General features: G+C 32.8%; 1 protein-coding gene across 1 annotated transcript in view; it reads left to right on the forward strand.

Annotated features, from left to right (window-relative positions):
• The window catches only part of LOC108914740 (SCY1-like protein 2), a 260423-nt gene that overhangs the window by 74087 nt on the left and 160622 nt on the right, over nt 1-25714 (forward strand). The window contains exons 2-3 of the mRNA XM_023455315.1: nt 12334-12681; nt 18248-18368. Coding sequence (XP_023311083.1) covers nt 12334-12681; nt 18248-18368 — 469 coding nt within the window. The remainder of the gene's footprint in view (nt 1-12333; nt 12682-18247; nt 18369-25714) is intronic.

The raw sequence follows: 25714 nt of genomic DNA on the forward strand, positions 1-25714 counted from the left end.
TCACTATTTTGGCAATAACTTGAAAAGATATCGACCTTCGGTTTGTGTATTTGTTTTCCTTAATGAATGGTTTATCAACCTATGAAAAAAAACCTATATCGTTGCATTTAATTGTTTTAGTAAATGGAGACAATTGCAAAACTTTCAATACAACAAAAATTTGAAACAAGACTTGTGAAGGGTATAACAGTGTATCTAAAAAGTGTATTTTCAATTTAAGTTATATAAGCGAAATTTCTAAAAAACGACAATTTTCTGTAACAATATTGTTGCGCCCTCTAGTGGAGAAATCACAAACTTGAAAATATTTTAAATCAATTTCTTTTGGCCGTATTTGTAAATAGATTTTTTACTCCATAATCGCAACAGGAGGTAATAGTATGAACCAAAATAAGCAGAAAAGTCTTAATAAACATGGGTCCGAAAAGTAACGGTTGCGGAGATATGGACCACTATTCGTTTTTCAAACATTTTATTTTATTAGGAATAAACCGACAAAGGAAGCTTTTAACAAACAAAAAACAAAGTTACAGAAGATGTTCAAAGTGCCCTCCGTCCATTTTCAAGCAGGCACGACATCTTCGTCTCAACGATATTCGAACTCTTTCGAATACACCCTCCTTGGGTTGGATTTCTTGACACTTTTGATGAATCCGTAGCTGCAGCTCTTCCAGGCTATTTACAGGAGTACCATACACTAATGTCTTCAAATATCCCCAAACAAAGAAATCTAGAGGGTTCAGATCAGGCGATCTTGGAGGCCATAAAACAGGTCCGGCCCTTCCTACCCATCTATGTGGAAAAGTTTGGTGTAAATGCTCTCTAACGGCCATGGAAAAATGAGCTGGAGCACCATCATGCTGGAACCATATTTGTTGCCTTTGATTCAAAGGAATGTCTTCCAAAAACTCATACAGCGTGTTCTGCAGAAAGTTGAGGTAAGCAACGCCTGTTAATCGGTTTGGTAAAACAACAAGACCTAGAAACCTGTCACCTACAATACCCATCCAAATGTTTAATGAAAAACGTGCCTGATGTCCAGATTCTATTAGAGCATGAGGATTTTCGTCGGCCCAAATATGCGTATTGTGAAAATTAAACACTCCATTTCTTGTGAACTCGGCCTCATCAGTAAAAAGAATGTTTGCAAGAAAACGAGGGTCTTCAGCATCATGACGTAGAAACCAGCGGCAAAAAAACAAACGTGCTTGATGATCATTTATTGGATTTAAGGCCTGTACTGGTTGCACATGGTATGGATAAAGCAGTTGCTCGTGAAGGATTCTCCAAACAAGAGGACCACTAATTCCTACCTCGGCTGATATTCTCCGCACACTCGTACCTGGATTCTGCTCTGCCAGTGCTAGGATTTCTTCTTCTGCTCTAGGAGTGGATACCGACCTTGGTCTTCCGGATAAATGGCAATGTTTGCTCAAGGAACCGGTATCACGCAATATTTGGTGAATTCTTCCAAACATGCGTTGTGAAGGAATCTGGCGATTTGGATAAGCGTCAACATAAAGACGTCGCGCTTCGGTGGCGTTCCCATTAGCACGACCATACATGAAATGCATGTCTGTTAATTCTGCGTTAGAGTAACCAGCCATAGCGGAAGAAAACTTGTGCACTCAGAACAACTGTCAAATACGTACTGTTTATTTCACTAAACATCAACCAACTATTATAAGAAAATATACAACGTTTTTGCAAAATAAAAAAAGGGGCTAAAAAACATAAAACATTCCATATCACCGCAACCGTTACTTTGCGGACCCATGTTTATTGAGACTTTTCTGCTTATTTTGATTCATACTATTACCTCCTTAAATATTTTAAACTCTTTTTTAACACCCTGTGTACAGCCGCTCTGTACCGTTAATGGATCATCCTGCATAGATTTGAAATTTTCGAACACAATTTCCAAACTGTAAAATTTTTAAAAACGTCTCTGTTTATTACACACACCTGGCGAATTGTAGAGGGTCTATGTAGACTATGAACCTAAGTATGACCCATAAGTTTCCAGATATTCTGTGTAAATCATTTCAGGAAAAACCAGCTCCCCATCAAGCTATAATCTATTCATGAAATATCACCATCTTCGGATCAGTAAGCGCCTGATGGTACGCCCACCTTTATATGAATATATGACATATTAGATCGCATCAGAAGGAGGCTATTACACTCCTGACGTAGTCTGAATGTAAACGAAAACGGAAAGCAGAACGTACCTACTTATTCACTTTGACGTTAACTGCCGTTCCAGAATATATGGAATAAATTATTGGTCCAAAGGTAGTTTTCGACGGGCAGAAAAACGTTTATACTTTTTCTTGCAAAATTTATATCAGCCAATGTAAATCATTGATGTTGCGAATTTCAGATTTGAATGTATGTTTAGATTTTCCACATTTCCCAGTTTTCCACGTAACATTTTATAGAATTTTCCAGTAGTTGCTATTGGATGTTAAAAGCAGATACACAAATGTAAGGAAAAAAGAAGGAAACTATCCTCTACATATTAGGTGCGTGCCAAAGCAAACAGGACTTTTTAAAAATAAGGACAATAAAAAGTTTTTTTGGCACAACTGATATATTTTACTAAAAAAATTGTCCCGTTCCGACTCCAATACGATTCGCACGGTCTAATGAGTGTTTCGGCCGGTATGTCCTTCAGGATGTCGGTACAAGCCTGCCAAATCCACAAAACGCTTTCCTCTTATTGGCAAATATATTTTTCCGAAAACTTAAAAGTTACACGGCGCCAAATCAGACGAATACTGGTAATGGTTGATAGTGAAATACTGTAGCATTTTGAAATGCTACTTTTCTTACTTATAAATTACTTAGTATAAATATAATAAATATTCGATAATAATTATTAACAACGCTACTTTTAATTTAGTTTTTCTACTTCGTATATGTTTCATACTTTCTGAGTCTCAGTTTGGATTTCCAAAAACTAAATCTCTCTTGAAAGGAAGGTCTTGATGAGGGAGGAATATAGTAATATTACTATGTATGACTTCACAAAGGCATTTGATTGTGTTAAAATAGTATCCTATTAAAGAAATTGGAATATTACGGGATTAGAGGTAACGAACTTAAGCTTCTAACATCCTATTTAACTAATAGGAAACAATTAGTTTACATAATAAAAAAATCCACCATTCTTTCTATAGAAAATGGGGTCCCGCAGGGATCAGTATTGGGACCTGTTATCTTCCTGTTATATATTAATGATTTACCATACTCTATAGTCCTACCTGTGTCTTGTACGCTGATGACACCACTCTATTAAGAGGCAGATACTTTCTCTGCTAATAAATTAAAATTGAATAATTCCAAAACACAAAATTTGCTCATTAATTCAGATTAGTGGGTTGCTCGGTCTGATCCGATTAAACTGCTTGGTGTCGTTCTTGATACCAGTCTTAATTGGAGTGAGCATATTAAAAGCCTCTGTTCAAAAATATCTTCTCAAATATTTGCTATATGTCAAATGAGATTGTATTTACCTCGATATGTACTGCGTACTGTGTATTTTTCTATTACTCAGAGTCACATATCTTACAGCATTCTCTTATGGAGGCAATCCACAAAAGCAAAGAAAGTGGTTACCCTCCAGAAGACTGCCATCAGGATAATAGATGGCGCGCAGCCAAATACACCCTGTAGGTGTCTCTTTAAAAAATACAGTTATAACATACTACAATGTTACAAATATATGAAAATAAAGGAAATTACATAACATAATTATGGCACCAGACATGCGTGTGAATTCGTGGCTCCATTTTCTCGAATACGTATGATAAAGTATACGTATGATTTATCTCAATAAGATAAATCTTAAATTATTTAACAAGTTTTCCGCTATTCATAAGGATGTCCCGCTAACAACCACGTCCTTAATAAAATTTCGTAATACTGCCAAATATTTTCAGTTAAAACATTGTTTTTATAGTGTTGACGAATATGTGTTTTATTTAGTGTAAGCCATAGCCACATGGCATACTATGTATGTATGTACAATGTATTAACAATATCGTCTTACGTATTCGATACTACAGACAACCAACACACAACTGCTAAAAATCGTTGAAATTATATCCACAAAAAGTATCCTCTAGGTCTAGGAACAACATCTAGCTGGTAGAGACTTACGGGTTTTGGTGAAGTGACAAGCAATAGGTGGATCGTGATTAATTTTACGGTTCTCCATTTTCATGGGATCAGAAAAACCAACTCTTTAGTGCTTATACTTTGTACTCTAAATCCAGAAGTCTCTCTCACTAAATGCTTCCCGAGACGCTTTTCTGTCAATTTTTCTTGGTGCAGAAGTTCATCCGGACAAATTTCGTTATGTTTTGCCCCAATATTTACTTTACATCCGAAGGTAATTTCGGTGACCTCAATTTAAACCCTTGAGTTGCAACTAAAAGGCACTTCTTAGTTGATAGTATTTAAGTAATTGTCTATTTTAAGGTTTTTAGAATAAGTTAGATCAGTTCTAGTATTTCTTCGTTCAGCTTTGGTGAAGAATCCACTAGTTGGCGTTGTCACTTTATTTTGTGGGCCTTGAAGCTACGTCCATCATCAGCTACCACAGTTTTCCAGCAGCAATCGATATACACTGGTCAACAAAACCTAGGACTGGATAGATACTCTTTTGTTTACAAGTCCCTCGTTCTTCTGCACTTACACACGCAATCGTGAAGTCGAGAAAAAAATGTTTCTATAGCTAACTACAAATACTTCAATACTTCAATATCCGTTTAGTGCGTTTTGGGCAGATAAAAGCTTAATAAAAGAAAAATCAAGAAGGGATGACTGAGAGCAGCTGGCTGCCGCGCGCCGCATGGGCTTCAAAATGCGTATGCGCGATAAAGGATGACTTTTCTTGGGAATGGTAGCACTTATCAAGACGATTTTTTCTTTAATTTGATATAGCGAAATGAGAGGAATACGAATATTTTTTTGCATTCGATTGTTGATTGCATAGAAAATTTCTTGGGCAATAAATAATTGTTTATAGAGTAAAATGTTGAAAAATTAAAAAAAATAAATGATTATAAAAGTGTATTTTTAGTATTGATCATTGCTTATTATGACAAGTACGCGATAAATTTTTTGAAATTTTCTTAATATCAATTGAAAACTACGCGTTCGATCGTTACAAAAATTTTAGAGTAGAATTGACATATGTGTTACTATTTGTTCACAAAGTTTCATCAATATTTATAAATATTTACTTATTTTAAAAATTGCTCCAAATATACATATGATTTTCTATTATTTTCGCCCATTAATGCAAAATTCAACTTTTTTGATTCGCAATTGTTGTAACTATAGAAAATTGTCAAATAACCAAAAAATAAAGACTTTTTTATTTAGGGTTTACTTTTAATGTTACAGGAAAAATATGTCGAAAAACGGGTAATTTTTCGTTCTTTTTGAATGCTTGTTGTTCCCCTGAATTTAGCAATGGTTTTTTAGAATAGGCAAACTCGGATTCTTATTGTACATAATATTTGGAATTTTGCTGTACAACAAAATAGATGACTTCAAATACCCTAGAATGTCCTAGCGCCTGGACTATATTTACAAAAGATCAATTAAAAGATTTTTTTAAAGTTTTTAATATACGTAAATAATAAGAAACGTAAGTAAGGAAAGATTCTCTAATCTGATTATTTTCGTAAGTTGTCTTATACATTTGTACTATGCTAGTTGTGGAAAGCACAGTGTGGGGTCCAGTTGAAGCTTTTATTCGTGTTTTCTATTGTGCCACGTTTTCTATTTCTTTGTAATTCAATAGAAACGTTATCAAAACACTGCTCATAAAGCTTTTTTTTTAATCCAAGCAACTTTTCTCAGAGAATGGAAGAACGTCGACTGGCTCAATGTGATAAATGAAATTGACATCAGTCGATGTTCTGCCGTAGCCCTAATTGATGAATTTCCCAGATTTTCATTATTACTGAAATCAAAGGCAAAAACGTTACTGTTATCAATCACTACCTATCTTCAAAATTCACTTTACACACGTTCGCAATGACACCGCAATATTAGGAGTATAGATTTCCACTTAATACATATATACAGGGCGATAAATATATTTTCGGAAAATCGTTTTTATTGAAAACAATTACATATATTTCAATTTTGGTATTTTTCTTCTCCATTTTTTGAAGAGAGGGTTTAGTTACAAGATTTTCTGATCTTTTATACTTTCAACTGTTTTCAAAATGTTACAATTGAAAAACGCTCTCCTGAAATAATCTAGTGATATAGAAAAACGGTGAATTAAAATTGAGTCTATTAGAATTTTGTTTTTCAACATTAATACACCTAAAATCACTCCAAAATTAATCAAATTCATGTGACAATCTACAAACATTATTGAAGTTATGTAAAAATGCTTATAAATTTTATTCCCTCTCTGAAATAACATTAGATAAGTTTATTTCGAAATAAAAATCCAAATAACCTTTTCCCTTTTCGTATATGACAGCTGATAATTCAAGGAAAGTGATTTTCAACTGTTAATGTTAAAGAAAGTTGAAAATATGGAAGCTCTCTTTTTCCTAATAAACTTTTATTAGAGAATTTTTTCTGTATTACTTACCGATTAAAAGTTATAAGCAATATCGTCCAAAAGAGTCTCAAAAGAAATATCACCTAAAAATTACATTAGCGGTGGAAGGATCAAGTAGTCTTTGGAAAATAATTGAATGTTAATTGTTTAAAGTGCATAAATGTCACAAACTACTTGTCATTACTCAATACGAACGTCAAACGTATAACTTTTGTGCTTACAAAATATTTTCTCATTCAGAAAAAGTTAATATGTTGCTAATTTACGGCTAGTCACAAAAAAAATCAAGAAGAGCTGTAGAGTTATATCGAGAAAGGCATCCAGAGCGTCTCATTCCTGATCATAGAACCTTTACAGGATTGGAGGCGACCTTGCGACGAAATAAAGATGCATTTTCTGTTCGGAAAAATGAAATAATTAACCGAAGGGTAAGAACCAATGTTAATACTGCTAGACTGTTACAGTATTTGGAACAAAATCCACGAAATTCTGATAGCTTCACCCAAACAATATGTAGATACTAAAATTACGTTATACCTTTACTGTTAATTACTGAATTAAGTGCCATGGTAACTCGTGAATTTATTTCAGGTAGTTTCGGGTTGTTGGATAATAGTGTGTAATAGTTTGGCTTAGTGGCTTAATTTGCATAGCTACCTACGATTGAGGAGTGTTAGCTACGGATGTTTGATTGACGATCAAAGTTAAACCACAATTGTGGAGCTGGTCCTTACAAAATTCACATCAATTACTGAACTACTCTACAGTGACCGACATTCACGCCAGTTGCACAGAAACAGTCGCCATGCGTTCAGGAATCGTTTAGCGGCATTAAAAAAAAAAAACTCATTTCATTAAAATTATTTTCATCATCGTTTATATTTTTTACATTCTCGCCTCATTTTTTCTATTAAATACATGTTATTAATTAATGCATGTCTTTAATAATAATATTTTATATCGTAAAGTCCTTTTTAAGGTGATTTCTATATAGTTATCCTGCCTATACAGGGTGTTTCAGTTCGGGTGAATCAAACTAATTTTCTTATCAGAAGAACGGTCTCCCATTCAACTGAGATTTTCTCTAAAACGATAGGTACATTATACCGATTTTCAACAAGTATACAGTAAATTATGCCGATGTGCAAATGTTAACACCACACCAAATTTGAGTCAGTTTGTTATGAGTAAACCAAAGATTTCGTAAATAATACGATTTTAACAAGCGACCAATACGGTCCTGTACAGTGAAAACGGTGAGACTTAGGCCCTTGCTTTATAAGGCAATTCTGAATTATTTACTGAGTCCTATTTGTGGTTAAACTTTGATTCACTCGAACTGAAACACCCTGTATGTTACACAATTTTGAAAGAATATGTACTTATTACAGCTGGAAAAAACATTTGCATTTAATCAAATCTGTTCATTCGTTTAAAATATATATTATCTATAAATTTCTTCAAAGATTATTGAATTGAAACTAACACAATTCTAGAAGATGAAGCCAAATTATTAATTTAAACCAACCTAATGCAACTTTAACAGCTTTGTGTTTCTAGTTTATGTAGGTTAGTCTTTGCTAATAAATTCTCTTTCCTGTAAACCATTATCCTGTCGGTTTTCGGTTTCCAATCTATACCTTTATGGTAAATTTAATTTATCTTGCCGTGCTGGAGTTGAAAATAAAATCTTTTAAGTACCTTTTATTTGGTCTTTCCTGCTGTTTATATTTTCCCGGCTTTCTTTTTATAATGCCATATAGAATTCAGTCAGCTAAGTACCTATTTACTGGCAACTTCAGTACAAAATGTTTTTTTTATTGCTTAATGGATATTTTGTCCGTCAAATGTATTTTTCTGTATACGGTGATATTTATTATCGTGTTAAATTTTTCTATACCCTTTTTATTTTAATACCGGGAAAAAGTCATTTTATTTCGTTAGATTGCACCGATAAATCCAAACAGGGTATTTACGAATTTAGAGAGGATACTTAAAAAATTAATGTGAAATATTTTTTAGGACCTACCAGTTTACCACATTGATACGACAAAAACGTGTTTGGAACCGATAGCTCTGTCTCTGTTTGTTAGTGGTGCATGCCTATTTAGCGAAGAAATTGGTATATCGACGAGATTATTGTTAGTTCCCGGGCAAGCCCATGCCTAACATTGTCTATTACACCCAATATGTTAAACCTGATATCATTTAAATCGTAAGAAAAATTTTTAGCCAGCTATGTAAAAATAAATAGAGCGCTTTGTCATTTCAGATGTCATAACGAGTTTTAAGTAAGGAAAATTACCTCGTGACGTAACATAACCTCAAATATAGCAAAAAATCGTGTTTTTCGTGATTTCAGGTTAGGATATCTCGAACACCTGACGTGATGGAGAAATTGGGTTCGGATCCAACTCGGTAAAAACCTTCAAATATATAACCAAATATCAATTAAAGTCATTATTTAGTAATTTCAATAACAGATAGGTGTCTATTTATTAGTACTATATGGATGATTTTTTTTTATTTTAGGTTCTCTAAAAAATACCAAACTTCTCTTGAAATCACAATGTGTAGTATAGTCTTTCCCATATTAATTGACCATGTATAAAAAAGCCTAGCAATAAAATTGTCGTCCCTAAACAAGTTTTCTGCTGAAGGTAAAAAATTATAATAATTTGTATATAAGGCGTAGAAAATTTCTATTATATGTTCATTTGGCCAACAACATATTTTACTTATTTATGTCCTCAAACAATTTTATTACATTGACGGTAAATTTCGTTTTGTTCCGTTTCAAAAGGTCTCCCAAATGTCATGTTGTAATAATATTAGTAAACAAAATATCCCTCTTGTTTTTCCCTTTCGCGATTGTAATATGAATGATTAATGCCTATAATAAATTAAAGTTACCCGAATCACACCAAATTTCGCATTGCTGCACTGCACTGCTAGGCAATTTGTCGGCCACTTGTCAACGGCTGAGATTTATTGCCCAGTCGCCCAGTTCGACTATCTGTGTACGCCATTTGTCCGCGCGCGCGCATTCTTCAACTGGGCTTATACATTTCTACCACCTCCACGTTTAGTTCGACCAGACCTGTATATGGTTATGGCTAAATAAATATGGGAACAAGTTTTTCAAATATTTCAATGCCGAGTTACTGCGTCAGCGACCGAACCTGGTACATGTTGGCACATCTTGGTTCTTCAATTGAGATCGGAAAGACTATACTACATACGCCACAACTATACAGGAATTCAATAGTAACATTGTCTGTTCCGAGAATATATAAATTTTGGGCGAATATTATGAAAACTGTGAACTATATATAAAATTGTATGAAAAAATGTAATAAACATTGTAACAATTATACTTTTAACATAGTGTTTTTATGTTCAATATATTTTCTATTCAACAATTGCATGATTTCTTCTTTTCACTATGCGTATGCATATTAAGGCCCATTTTCCATGACAGTCACTGCACCAGGTTCAATATGAGGCAAAATAGATGTAAACTGTTTTTCTCTCTCCATACCCTTAAGGTTATTTTCTGTTCTTTGTGACTCGAACACAAACCATTAATATACAGGGTGATTCAGTCATAATGTCATTATTTCAAGAGGAGATAGAGAAAAATGTGTACGTTGGTGTCGTTCATCCGTCCAGACACTTTGTTAATAAAGTTAGGTTCTGCTGCACTTCGATTTAGGAACCAATTGCAAAATTCAAGACAATTGGGGAAATCAGCTGGTTCTAAAGCTTGAACTTTTTGAAAATGGTACGGGTTGAGTGAATTCTTGCGCAATATCCGCCAAACTTTGGTTTGTGATATCTCCAATCGTCTCGAAATTGTTCTTGTGGAAATAGTAGGCTGCTCCTCGACTAAATTTAAAATAGCCTCTATCGCATCTAAGTCATTTTGTCGATGTCCTGCACGTTCTCTGCGTGGTATGATAGACCCCGTGTTACGAAGACGTTGAAAGGCTTGCACAATTGTCCGCGGGCTTGGGAAGTTCTGTCTATCAGGGAAACGCTTCCGACATTGAATTTCAGCGGCATTTGAGTTCTGTACACAATCTCCGTATAAAATCACCATATCCACAGAATCGGCATTCGTATACAAAGCCATCACGACCGACACTTTAAACAATCCGAAATAAACTAACGGTTTCGTGTGTCTTTCCAATCCACATCCCCTCTCCATCTGTATGGTGTGATGTTCACTCTTTTGCGGGAAAAATGCGGGAGATATGGAGGGTGGTAGATTTTAATAAACGCTTTAAATTGTTAATGGTTTTGTAACTGTGTGTATATTCGGGTATTTAGTGTGCCGACTTTTTTTATTCGATGAAATACGGTCTGCCTACAAACCTCTGCTTTATTTATTGTATTTTAACGAAAGTTGACTTCGAGAAGACAGGCTTGTTAAAACATTTTGCACTAAGTTAATACAATTGTTAAAATTATTTATAATAAAATGCAGCATGCTCCTTTATTTACTTGCATATGTTTAATGCGGAACCCAAAGTAAATGTGAACCACAGATTATGATGTGAACTTGGCAATGCTGTTCGCTTCAGCTGACGACTGGTTTGTGACATTACGTTACAAAATTTTCCGAGCATCCGGGCATCTGGCAGGGCCGCCCTCTTAGCGGGAGTTATGGGTTGATTTCCTTCATTATTAAAAGTCGAGTAAAATTTGTTTCCGATTTTCTGTCTTTATTAAACCTTCCGAATACGTGATTAAAATGAATGACATTATGACTGAATTACCCTGTATAATAAAAAATCCTCATGTACTGCTGTTGATATTAAATCTGGTCAAACTTTGGTGATCGTATGTCCGCTTTCGATGTACGCCACTCTATTATTTTTTTATACTCTAGTCGTTATACTACAATTTCGTTCTTTTCTATTAGTATACTTTTTTTATTTCGTTTTAAGTAAAGAAAGTTAATTTCATGCATAGTAGGTATGCATAAAATATAAGAAACTCTTCGCGTCTTGCTATTACAATTTAAATTTTCTCTAATATTGGAAGTACATTTTTATAATAACATCTTTGAACGGATCTTATATTTAACGTCAATGGCAAAATCTCCATTGTTTCCTGCCACATGTTTCGCTTTTTTAGTTTTACGATTTCGTCATCTTTTAATGTTGTTAAATACACCCTACAAAGATCTTGATATGTTGAATTCGCTCGTTTATGGCTACCACTGCCACTTGTACATGATTTCATTTTTAAAAATACTGAAATAACTAAAATGTGAAAATTATTAATACGATACCCACCTGTACGCACATGACAAGAAGGAAAACGCCTAAGTTGCGAACTGAGAAATCGAGAAATGACAGAATGCTTGTTACAAAGAAAGGGCAGGCATATTGAGAAGTGAATAAATGACCGTAGACATATGTATAAGATGAAAAGTGTGGAGATCTCAAAAAAATAACACCCTGTTTGTCGTTTTCTAACATATTCTACTTATATTACACTCAAATAAATAAAGACGTATACCAACCAAGATTTCTCTGGCTCAAATTGTCTGTGTCTCGGAAACGGTTAAATTTTCTACATACGTTTCAAAAACAAAGCCAACTTATTTTCACTTGTCCTGCCTGGTCCCGATAAAAACCGCCACACGCTGTATGTGCACAGCACTGAAAATTAATAGGATCAATACGTTTTTCACTTTCATAGACTTAACTAATGCGTTGTTCCAGGAATGTTCCGTCTTCCTCTTCGAGAAACGGTGTGCGGAGAAGCTCCACAAGCCCAAACGGAAAGAGACAGTGACGGAGATATTAAGGAGCTCGGTCAGGCAACTCGAGAGGTTCAGACACCCCAAAATTCTCCACGTGTTGCACCCGATTGAAGAATGCGCCGACACCCTGGCTTTCGCCTCGGAGCCGGTGTACGCCAGTCTAGCTAATATCTTGGCATATCAGGAAGGTAGCGGGAATCATGGGGGAATCACTACCACGGGAGTGCAACAACCTGCGACGCCGAGACCGGCGCATTCCCGAGAATATAGCTTTCTAGATATCGAATATAAATATGGCATACTTCAGGTAAGCAGTGACTGACAATAAATTTACGTTCTTATGTTATTTCCTTATTGAAACAGAGGTTAGAGAAAATAAAAGCTAAAAATATGTTCTCGTAAAATTCTCATTGTTCAAAAATTTACACTGGGTATATTTTAAGTTTAATGTTATTTCTCTATCTTACCAAATCTTTGAACTGCTTTGCATATTTGTGTAATACGTATTTTGCGTTACTCGTATTTTTTGTTGTTTCTAGTATAATTCTTCCCAATAAGTATTTTTAAATAAATAATTTGCATCATATAAAAAATTTCTAATGAAATATTGTAATGGGGTTGACTGTTTCATTCCTTTATAAAATACGCCAATGATCGAACAAATATTGAAAAGTTGTCTCTTTATTAGTAGGATGCTTATACCAAGTTTCGTGTCTCTAGCATTCCTCATGTTAAAGAAAAAAATTAAAATGTGAATTTCAATCCCCTCCTTTAAGAGGGGAACGCTAAAATGGTTTTTGCTTACTTTCTCATTATCAAGAGCTAAATGGGAAATAAGTATTGAGTGTGTTGTAGCTAATTTATGGAATCAAATAATTTTCTTTTTTTAATGTGGATTTTTGCAATAAATCGGAAAACACTTCCGAATATTTCCGAAACAGGTGAAGATAGGTATAGGACATTGTACATGAAATATGTCTACAATTTTCTGAAAAATTAAAAAATTGAATAATATACACGGTGTTGCATTTAAAATAAGAAAATTGGTATTGACCACATGTAATCATGACACCCTGTATAAAAAGTTTTTGTTGAATAAAATGTGCAACTAAAAATACCAATCGAAGTGTCCGAGCGTTTTTTCGAACACGCTCCCAGTTATTTCAATTATTGAATTTATTCCATTTGGCTGATACACACTGTATATAACTGTTTAATGTGCTTGAAAATCTTATTCGTACATAAACATTTGCAAAAGTTATAAATAAATAAAGGTTAATAAAAAAATAGTTCGTTTTTTTGCAAATAACTCGAAAAATATAAGCGTTAGCGTCAATTTGAATAAAGATCCTTTAAGAAAAGGGAATTTCCTATAAAAATGTCCCAATTCCTAATCTCTATCGTCATTACCATTATGGGTTATCATAATAAACTAACACTACTACATATAATAATCATTTATAACGGCTCGAGCAAATGGAAAATAGCCATATAAACCGATTTATATTCAGTAATTACGTATTTTGATACATATCTTTGAATTTATGGCACCCTTATTGTTTGACCTCAGTTGTTTAATAATAGATATCAAACTGGGGGTATTCTAAGGATATTCGAAAACTAAAAATATCAAATAAAAGTGGAATAAATTAAAGCAGTAACAAACATTTTCTTCAGTAAATGAGAGATTACTTTTTCAAGCATAAGTAATATAATAAAACTAACACCAGACTTTTAGGTACCCCAAGTTCTGTAATATACAAAGTGACCAATTAAGAATCAGGACACTCATCTAAACATTTTTTAGGATGCATGATAGATATCTTGTTGAACCACTTAAATGATCCAGTTGGTAATACAATGCCAAATTCGATTTTTTTGACTTTAGACAATTTTTTATTCAAAACTTACGTTGTAACCATAATCAAGATTAACTTCAATTCCACAAATTTCCTAAAGGAGGAGGGTCAATAAGGCCGGTTTTCGGCCTTATCAGAAATTGATTGAAACATATGGAATATATTTTTCTAACCTAAAGCGCAATCGATTAAATTGATTCTAGGCAAAATTGATTAAACCTCTCCACCCAAAACACTCAAAAACTTTAAATAACGTAATAAAACCATTTGTCTTACATCTGATGCACAGAATCATATAAATAACATTTTTAGTGTACAAATTAAGTAAAATATACTTATAGTCATAAAAAAAAACTTTAACCTCTGCCCCTTCCACCTTATTCCCCCTTCTACGAATGTACCCTTGAAAGATACTGAAGAATATCAAAGAGACTTAACAAAAAACATTTATCTATCAGTCTAATATAAACAATATTGACATGTTTCTGGTTTAAAAATAGGTTAATCCACCTCCTTCCATTCGAGTGTCCATCCCGTATATCTTTTTCTTCCTTGTACCTCCATCTTGTTTCTCTAACTTTTATAAACAGGCATAAAAATAGGGCTAAAGTCCAGTCCAGTTCTAATATTTTTTGTTGTAGTTTGATGTGAGTCCCCTTGCCTCCCACTGATTGGGATGGTTTAAAATGAGTCCCCTGTGAAGTGCTGGCGGCTGGGAGGTTTACTTATAACTAAATCTAGTAGAATATTATTTTTTCTAGATCTTTAAATAAATGTTTTTACATGATGTATAATTTATTTTATATTCAATTATCTTGCATTAAACGTAACTGCTAATTTATCATCGTCATTATTAAGTATTTCAAACGGATCCTAGACAAAAAGCTTAAAATAATAATTGACGCTCATATAATACAACTGTAAAGCGGCCTCAATCTCCATGATGAAATTATTTTATCAAATAGGTAACGCGTTATTTGGCGAGTAGACATCAGACAAAAGTGTAGCAAGCTATTCACTTTACCGCGTAATTTAATATATTATTTTTAACGCAATAATCATCGCGATAATGGACGTTACGCGTTAATGTAAATGTGGCCCAAGCATTAGTAATTTATACAGGGTGAGTCGGAAATAATGGGTCAACAGTAAACTGGAGATACTAGACACCAAAATACTTGTATGCAGAATTGAACGTTCTTTTAGATTTTTAACTTTTCTTAAGCATAACTCAACAGAAAAAACAATATGTGTTGATTTACCTAAATAATACGGCGAAACTAGCGCCCTCTAGGAGCAACGTCAAAATAAGCTTCAAATTTATAATTCTCACATCAAAAAACCCAATAGTACCAATTTCCAGAGTCATGCTATTAAAACTTTCCCAATTATTGAGAAATTTCAAAATAAAATTTAAACCTTAAATACCCTGTATTTCTTAAACCAGCGACATTCGTATAAGGCATGATGAGCTCAAACATAATATTTTGGTGTCTAGTATCTCCAGCTTATTGTTGACCCATTGTTTCTGACTCACCCTGTATAAGGTATTTTTACTCTATTTATTATTTTTTCTGGATCTTATTTACAGATCCAGTTTCAGTTTCATTTGACTTATCTAAATCAAATTAATTGTGCAATGTTTTGTTGATCAAATCATAGGTTCTTTTATTTAAATTGATAATATAACTGGTTTCATAATACATATTCCTTATATGTATATGTTTCTTAATAGCCATTTCGAAATTTTGTTATTAGAAATTATCTTCTTATTGAATCTGTGTAGCTTTTATACATAGTAATTCCATTACAGTTTTTTAAATGCGTATCGTATTCTAATTTATTTATGGCAATGTTTATTATATTGTTTTTATTTGACACTGTCACTAAATAAATTAAAAACATTTAAGACGCGGTAGTGATTTTTGGACCTATCTGTATTTGCATGGTAATTACACATTTCATATTTTCATAACCAGTGCTTAACCCTGCAGATTTTTTTTTGCGAATTTTATTATGTTAAAATTAAACACAATTTATTAGATACTAATAATTCCAAAGGGCTAAATACGCCTAATGGATTACTCAGAAATTGGAATTGCAATTATATGTGCATATTGACATAAAATTACAGTCCGTAATAGCGTCGGATATAATTATCACGGTTCCCTAAACCAAAGTAGTTTCTGGCACAAGCTTGTGAATTTATAATTGTAAGTAGACTAATAGCAAAGTTGTATTCGTAACTCAAAAAGTTGTTAAACGATACTGGCAATTTATACAGGGAGTTTCGGTAGGTACTTGATACAAAAAAAAGTCGAGTATAAATAGATGATGTCAAAATCAAATCAGTTCTTCATATAATTTTTTTCATACGGGCCTTCGTTAACAAGTTACGGGCCTTCAAAGGTGAAAATTAAAAAGTTATTTTTATTTACAATCTCTAAACTATCAATTTTAGGATAATGCAAATTTGGTGATCGATAACACATGCGTACAGCTTGTTTTTGATGTTGTCAGTGAAACTTCATTATGCCCAGAACGCCAGAGACGGACTATGCCCAATGGTTAACAACTCAGAATCAAAGGTTGATTCATTTTTATGGCAAATTCCGCACAAACTGCAGTGATCATGACTTATGGTCTAATTGTAACTCTGACCTTGAGCCTTGGGGTTAAATTTAGGGGTCCTTTAAGGCTAACTTTGGATTTACATGATTCGTGAATGCCAAATAAATATCGAAAATTAAGGCAAGATTTTTGCAAGTATTTTTAAATTCAGACAAATATTTTTTTTTTCTAGTTGCAATTTTCGCACATTTTTTGAGAATTTCAAATAACAGCAGTGGCCTTAGTTGGATTTAATTTTAAAGCGTTTCTTTTTAGACAGTCGAGCAATATTTCTAAAAATATTAAATCTAAATTAATCTTATTAAAATATTCTGCCCTGGTTTAAAAGATACATACATACATACAACTGAATATCCTCCGCATAACAATCAATGCATTTTTGATTCAATATGCGAGTGAACCAACAAATAACAGGGCACCTAAAATAGACAATTGAGGTACACCACTTTTAATTGATACTTCCGTTAGAAATACATACTGGTCATTTTGCTTACGATCAATGATATAATTTTTAAATCATAATAACGAATCACTTGAGACATCAGTCTTGATGTCAAGTATTGAAACAAGTAGGCAACTGCCAACGTCCTCTATGTCACTAATTTTCAAATTTGTCAATGCCCAACATCGACAGGCACCAGAAACCCCCATTATTAGTGCAACCCAAAATAATTCAGAGTACACTATATACCTAACAACATGTAAAAGGTAAAGAGATATTACATTAACAATAAAATAATCCTTATCAGAAGCCTCAGTCAAAAATTCTTCAATATATATTAAGCTTGGAAAACATGCTACTCAGATCTTTAAGTAAAAATATGTTATCTTTGTTTGACTAGAAATTTAAATTGGAATGAAATTGGAATGATTGAAACCGTGGATTTATAATAAACTTATATAATATATTTTTCAAAAAGTAAGGAATATTTAAGATCTGAGCTAGCATGTTTTCCAAGCTTAATTTGAGATAGCATGTTTCCAACTGAAATTTGAGATAGCATGTTTTCCAACTGAAATCTGAGATAGCATGTTTTCGTACTAAAGCGTCGATATGCTCTTTCCAATACTGCAGCGTTTTTTGTTTTGTATCATCTATCAATAACTATTATTTCTTTAAGATGTCAGACTAAGTTTCATTAGTTTACGTCAAATAACTGTCGAGATATTTGCTTATTTGCATTTTTTTTAAACTTATACGCACTGTAACTGGCAACTATATAATAGGGTATATTTGGTCCAATTATCATGTTTTGTACTTAAGATTATCGAGGTACCATTTCTGCATTTTTTATTTAACAACATCCTGTATATTTTAGCAAATGTAAATTAAATCTTAAAGGTATTGATCAGCAGCAGCGACTAATGAAACGTTTGTTTCAGATAACGGAGGCATTGTCTTTCCTTCATTACTCCGGCCACGTGTTACACCGAAACGTGTGTCCTGCCAGCATCCTGGTTACCAAGAAAGGGACGTGGAAACTTGCCGGCCTTGAATTCACAGGTAATTAATCAAAATCGAAATTATTGTTCCGAAACTTTTAATAAAAAAAGCCCTGCTTTATTGGAATGCTTTTCTAACTGTAGTTATAAGTTGTTACGATGTCAATTGGAACTTGTGAATCTCAAATGTGAATCTCCGTCTGTACTTCTCTTGAAATTTCTTCCTGTGCTTTAGCCATTATCTGTCTCGTAATTTATACTCGAATAGCCATTGGGCGATTTCGGTATTGGTAGACCAGTTCGCCTGATGTAGAATCGACGGCGGTGCGCTGGTCGTTAAAGAAACCTGTATTGGTCCACTAGGTCGTAAATAATTTTTTGCATGGTATTATATTATTAGTTTAGTGTCGAATTTCACATGGTTTTGCCAGTGCAGTAGAGAGCAGTTCTTGGCAGTAGCCGAGCTCTCGACCCCCCACCACTACCTCCCATACATTTTTCGTGAATTTCATGCTCGGTCCAATAGTTTTAATCGACATTTTATATGGGTTGCACAAGGGCGCAAGTTTTGAAATCTTTAAACAATTACCACGGCTCTCCTAATTAACGGAATTTTTCTGTACGCATTTTAAAGTTTGAGTGCCCTTTTTATGTGATAAAAGTTTCAAGTACCTATCTAGAAGTCTTAATTTGCAAAAAATTCAATTTTTTTTTCAAAAGTCTGGATTGCAAAATTATTACTCGAAAACTATTGGACCGATTGTAACGAAAATAGGTGTGAAGATTTTTTTTGGCCAAGTATTAAGATCCTACCCATAAGTAGGTACTTTTAAAAAAATCTCAAAAATATTGTAATTTTTTTTACTTTTTTGTTGTTTTGCTATATTTGCAATAATTTTGTTGTATTTTTTATTTGAAAATAGGTATATCTAGGTAAATTTCTCGAGGCAAAATTTAATAGTACACTGTGAGTATCAAATATTTATAATTTTTTAAAAACATAGGTATACTACTTTGAAAGTTAAAATAATAATTATTTTAACTTTCAAATGTTTTTAAAAAATTATTAATATTTGATACTCACCGTGTGGTAGTAAATTTTGCCTCGAGAAATTTTTTCAGTGTCTCGTGATTTACTTCTATTCTTTTGTTTATCAAATTCAATAAAAAAATTATTAGTTCGTTGATTTATTTTTAGAGGTCGCTCGAAAACATTTTAGGTACACTACTTTTAAAGTTAAAATAATTATGAGTGACCTTTAGAAATTAAAATATTGATTTGAAATTTTCAGAATCGAAATTTTTTTCAACCTAGAAAATGATAAAATAACGAGAAAAAAATTTTAAAAAATCAATTCGTGACGATTTTGTAAATTTTTAAAAATCTTGAGCGACCTCTAAAAAAATTTTTTTTAGCTGATTTTTTGAGGGGGCTCTTAAAACATGATGAACTAACATATTTTCACAAGAGAAAAAAATTTGTTTTTCTTTGGGCCACCCTAATCTACACATATAAAACGGGCATGCGCGGGGCCTCGAAGCAAAGTGGATTTGGCTGTTTCTAGACTGTAACCCTATGCCCAACATGGTGCGGGTCCTTAGAATAACAAAATACTCCTGCAAAATTTCTTGACTTCTGTATTATTGTGTAAAGATAATTTTATTTTCTTCTGGATAACAAAATAAGTAAAAGTCATAAGTTGGTCAAAATTAGAAATACTCAGTTTTAAGTACATACAATTATAAATTTAACAAGAAGTTAAGAACCTATACCCTTCTATTTAAATGTGTAATTTATATATAGGCTGATATAGAAGAGATAATTAGTTGTTCATAAAACTTTGATTAAAGGTTATAAGATTCCAATTAAAACTTTGCGAAATTGTACCGAATAAGACGTTTGCCGAATCATCAGAACTTTGTTAAAGTAAATAATTACCTAACAGTTATTTCTCCTGCGAACTGAACTCAATTTTATTCTTAAAATATAAGGGACAGGAAGTATTCGGGTAACAATGTCGTGAAAGAGTAAACTACTTCAAGTTACTTAATTATTTTCACGATTTTTAGACTTTACGATTTGGTACAGAAACTCTTCAAGTTTGTTGTATAGAAGTTGGGGGAATGCAGAAAAAACTATTCAGCAATTAAATTAAATAGACTTCCCATTCTTTTGGCTAAATGAATCATGTTTTATGAAAAGAGCGTGTCATGAATTTTCCTAAACTGTGCTGTAGCTGCCAAGAAATTATACATATTTCAAATGATATACAGGGTGTCTGGTAAGTATATGGCATACTCTCGAGAGTGTATAGGGGAAGTCAAAATAACCCTAGATTGTCATAAATTTTTTTTTCCTAAAGTGCCCCTTAACGGAGATACATAGACCCAAAGGGGTACCCAGCGATTTACTTTATCTAACTTTCGAACCGACTTGTATAATTTAATAAAATTTTAATATTTTATGTAGGCTATAAAAGCTCATAAAACCATACTACAGGGAAGTCAGGGAAGCCAGGAGCGGACTTGCCACCACACTCGTTGTACCAAAATTTTGTTGAAAACTGAATTTTTAAATACTTTAGTTATTCCTCTTTAAAAAAGATACTCTACATTTGTTTTGTTAAAATCAGCCGGTTTCGAAGAAATCCAGTTTTTGTATAACACGTTTAAACATTAATTTATTTAATTATAAAGTTTATTAACATAAACTATTCAAATACAATAATAATGGAATAACATCACAACTAATAATTCGTATAAAAATAATAAAATTTGGCATTATTATTACATCTCATTAATGCTTACATGCATCTACCTTATGGATGGACAAACACTCGGCAATTGTGTGGAGGCAAGAAGAATTTATTCTGATACATTTCCAAATCATTTAAACACAAGGCTGTTAAAAATTCGAAAGCTTTGCTTCTTCTTGTTTACTTCAGCAAATTCTCAAAATGGTCGCCTTTTTACTTTTCCTTATCCGACATATGTTTTCTCGTTGTACTGGAAACAATATTCCAAAATTGTCTTGAATTTCGTTGCAATGGTGTGTTATTTTTTCTATCACGTTTTTCCTAGTGTGAGCTGGCGTCGAATACACAAGCCTCTTTAAATTTCCCCATAAAAAGAAATCCAATGGAGGATAAAATAGGTTCATCTCGACCTGTCTATTGATAACCAAAAGTATTTGATAAGAGCTGACTGAAATAAATTGCTAAAATGAGGCGATGCACGTCATGTATAAACTATATATGATTTCTAATTTTTAAGGGCACATTTTCTAATAAATCATTTAAGCTTTGTTGCAAGAATTGCAAATACATGACACCATTTAATGTCTTCAAAAAAGAACGATCTAATGAGATGATTCCAAATAATCCCCGCCCTTATGTCTTTGTTGGTGCTTTATCTGTACTATTACATGGGGATTTTCTTCATGTCAGATATGCAAATTATGGTAATTAATTACTCCGTCTCGATTGAAACTGGCTTCGTCCGTGAACAAACCAATACTAATAAAATTTGTATTTGCCTAAATCGTTGCAAAAACCAATTTGCGAATTGACTCTTGAAGGATAATCAGCGGGAGACATTTCATGTACCCTTTGGACGTGATAAGGATGTAGTAATTGTTCTGGAAGGGTCTCATGAACGGTCCACTTTGTCGCATGAACTTGGACCGACAGCTTTCTTATACTATTTGAAGGATTTTCAGCAATCTCATCCAGAATTTCCTCCTCTAACAGAAGGTTCCTTGCTCTTCTTGGAGGCCCTTCTCTACTACAATGCGGCAAAAAACTTCTTAAAATATATTAGTAAAAGATTATCTACTTTTAGCATTTTTTTATTTCACTTGACTCTTTACCTCTTTCTAGTAAGCTACGATCAACCCTTTAATAAATTGTTGTCCATAAATTAGATGCATGTCAGCATATTAGTTATAGGAATAATGCTCCATTATTTAGTCTTGTGTACTTAATCAATCAGACAATTTTTATAATGTCAATAACGACATAAAAACGACTAGTGTTTTATTGCAGAATTCTTCTTATTATTTCAATGACGTGATATACAAAAACTGATTTTTTTCGAAAACGGCTAATTTTATCGAAACAAATCTAGAGTACCTACCTTTTTTAAAGAGGAATGACCAAATATTTAAAAATTCAGTTTTCAGCTCTATAAAATGACACCTGTCAAAATTTTGGCCCAACGAGTGTGGTGGTAAGTCCGTTCCTGACTTCCCTGACAGTATGAAACATCTATTGCATTATGGCTTTATAAGCTTTGTGGTCTACATACAATGTTAAAATTTCATTAAATTATACAATTATTTGTATCTCCGTTAAGGATTTTTTTTATGACAAACTAGGGTTATTTTGATCTCTCCTATATATATATATATATATATATATATATATAAAGAGACAAGTTTTAAAAGCACTATTTCAGAGGTATTAAAAGAGGTATTAAAAAAACTTATTATTTATAAAAAATATTTCTTTCAATTGAGTCTTCGTACCTAAGTTTATTTTTTCTTAAAAATCATCTCCAAGTCTATATATGTATCGGAAAGAAACGATTTTTGTTTGCAAAGTAAAGAATACATTATCTTTCTGTGTTCTATTCAAACAACTGGTATATAAGTTTCGGATTGACTTCAAGTTTGTCAGACAAGTATCTTTCAACCAGCCCTAACAAAAACATTTCTAATTCTTGTTTCCCATTCAGTAAGAGGCTTCACACATTTCTCCCAATATAAAAGTTAAATCGAACAGTGATATAAGTTATGTAATCCCTCCTTCGATACAAGTTTCTATTTATGATTTTTGTGAGAAAATATCAGCGAATTTATTACGTTCAAAATTGGCCAGACTCTTCGGCTGTTTCCATTGACGTATTAATTTTGTTCATTTATTTTTGTTTGTAGTATGGTGAAAATACCAATTAAATAAGGGAGCCTGAATTTAAATTCATGTATCAATCTGATCATTTAGGTACGTACTAGGTGTAATACTCCTCGTTTTGTTTACATGATTAACCGAAAGCTAAAATTAACAGGTAAACATAATCCCTTACCACGCGTCAGATTACATCAGAATTAAAGTGCTGCCCCAGTTTAATTAGAACGCATTCATATACATAGCATAATAGAAAAGTCTTTTGTAGGTCCAATAGTTAATTAAATAAATATTTGTTTTTAATAGGTCCGTAATGAAAAAATGCCTACCTAATGAGAGTTTATTTTCGAAACGCATAACATCTGCCGAAGTTTGTGAAGAATTTATACAACTTACGAATGCCTCTTCTTGTAAGGAACAGTTATATGTTCCTCGGATTTTCCTTGCAATATCAAGTTTGTTAGATATAGACTTCTCAACATAAATTTCTGATACAGATGAGCTCTTCCATTCACCATGCCGTTTGATGATTGTTAATAGCCAATAAAGTTGTTGAAATGCGCCTCATACAATGGGCAGTATAAGCTTCTGGATTTTCATTATTCAGAAATGAAGCAACTATTGAGGGTACGTTCGCCAATGTTGGTTCCAACAGGTATTTTAAAAAGAATCTGTCTTGTGTTAGGCGAATTGGGCGTAGAGAAATATATTTTCTGTATATTTCAACACCATTCACGCAAAATCCTTCTGTAATTGTAAATTTTCTTGGCGTTAGGTATTGAAACAAGTGGGTAACTGCCAACGTCCTGTACGTCACTAATTTTTAAATTTTTCAATTCACAGCATGACAGGCACAAGAAACCCCCATTATTAGTGCAACCCGAAATAAATCAAGTTCACTATATACCTAACAACATGTAAAAGGTTAGCTTAATCATTAAATATTCTTTGTCGGAATCCCCAGTCAAAAATTCTTTAATATGTGCTCTTTCCGATACTGCAGCTTTTTTTTCTTTGTATTCTCTCGATTCACTCTTAAAATATTCCAATATCTATATATTTGTAGACTTTATAGTAGTCTTCAACCACATAGATGAAATTACATAGTTTTTCCTCAAATTTAAACAATACGATACCATGACTTCTTCATTTACTATCATTACTCTAAGTTTTTCTTTCCATTCGTTAAATTCGTCGAACACTTTTTCGAAATGGAAAATTGCTTCTTAAGCTTGTTCAAAAATAGTCTCAGGGACATAATTACTTTCTTGCATTTTTACCAAATTCTGATAAAACTGTTTATTAAATAATTGATAATAAACAACGTACCATATCAACCAATAGGTATAACAAAACCTACAACATTTCATTGAGTACTAGTAAGAAATATCAAGTCATGCGAATAATTTTTTATTAAATTCCAATCATTATGTCTCCACAAATATGATTGTGATGTGATTATGGATAAAACGACAGCTAAATACTTATAACTAAAATATTTTATCGTCTCTTACATATAAAATGTATGGTAAAGTTTAAATTTTTGAAGTTATTTCTATACGACTCACATCTGAACATCCTTCCTGCATTTCGAATAGCTCTCTTCTTGAAATGGGGAATATCGTCTAGGAAATAATAACCGTAAGGTTATGAAAAACAGCAAAGTATTCTCTACATGTCATAATAATTGGTTTTTCACAAAAAAAATATTTCGAAATGAAAATGTTCGTTGGGAAAAAGGTAAAAAAATTGCATAATTAGGGATATTTGAATAACTTGGCATAACTTTGCAAATAATGGATAAACCAAGGATATCGACTGTAACTTGTCAACCTCAAAGTGCCACAAGAAAAAACTATTAGTTTTAATTTTTGTTCTTAGTGCCCGGATTGTTTAAATTTGTCGTTTTCGCTGAAAATCAATGTAACAAGTAATTTTTCACTTTTTAAACATTTTCTTAAATTGAAAAATGTTTTTTTTAACAATGATCCATATTTTCTTCATCAAAAAACGTTAATTATTGTAAAAAAAGAACAAATTAACAAAAAAACAAAAAAAAAAAATTTTTTGGTTGTTTTCTTTGACCGCTGTAATTGCCGTAGATTTGATTGAAAAGTTGGTATAGCCACCAATGGGTTGCTGTATTTCAATCCACAAATCTCGAATTTTTACTGATTTTTACTACTACGCCAAGAAAATATGCAATTTAATTATTTTTAAAGCGATGCCACAATTTTATTTACTCGTAAAAGTTATTTTGCAATCTTTACGCTTTGTGGCCGTTAGCCGAAAATGAATTGCTTGAGTTATGATCGATCGACCTACACGCTGTACGGTATACGTTAGGCGAATAACTTCTCTAATCTCGTTGGCCAACAAGAAATATTTCTCATCATCCATAACAAATTAATTTGTTCTCTATAAAGCCCAGTAATATTAGACTTAGAAACAGATCCAATATATCTTGTCCCCGTTTACTTGGTAAAATTGACGTTTTAAGTCT

This window comes from Anoplophora glabripennis, unplaced genomic scaffold (genome assembly GCF_000390285.2).
Source record: "Anoplophora glabripennis isolate ALB-LARVAE unplaced genomic scaffold, Agla_2.0 scaffold607, whole genome shotgun sequence".
Taxonomy (NCBI): domain Eukaryota; kingdom Metazoa; phylum Arthropoda; class Insecta; order Coleoptera; family Cerambycidae; genus Anoplophora; species Anoplophora glabripennis.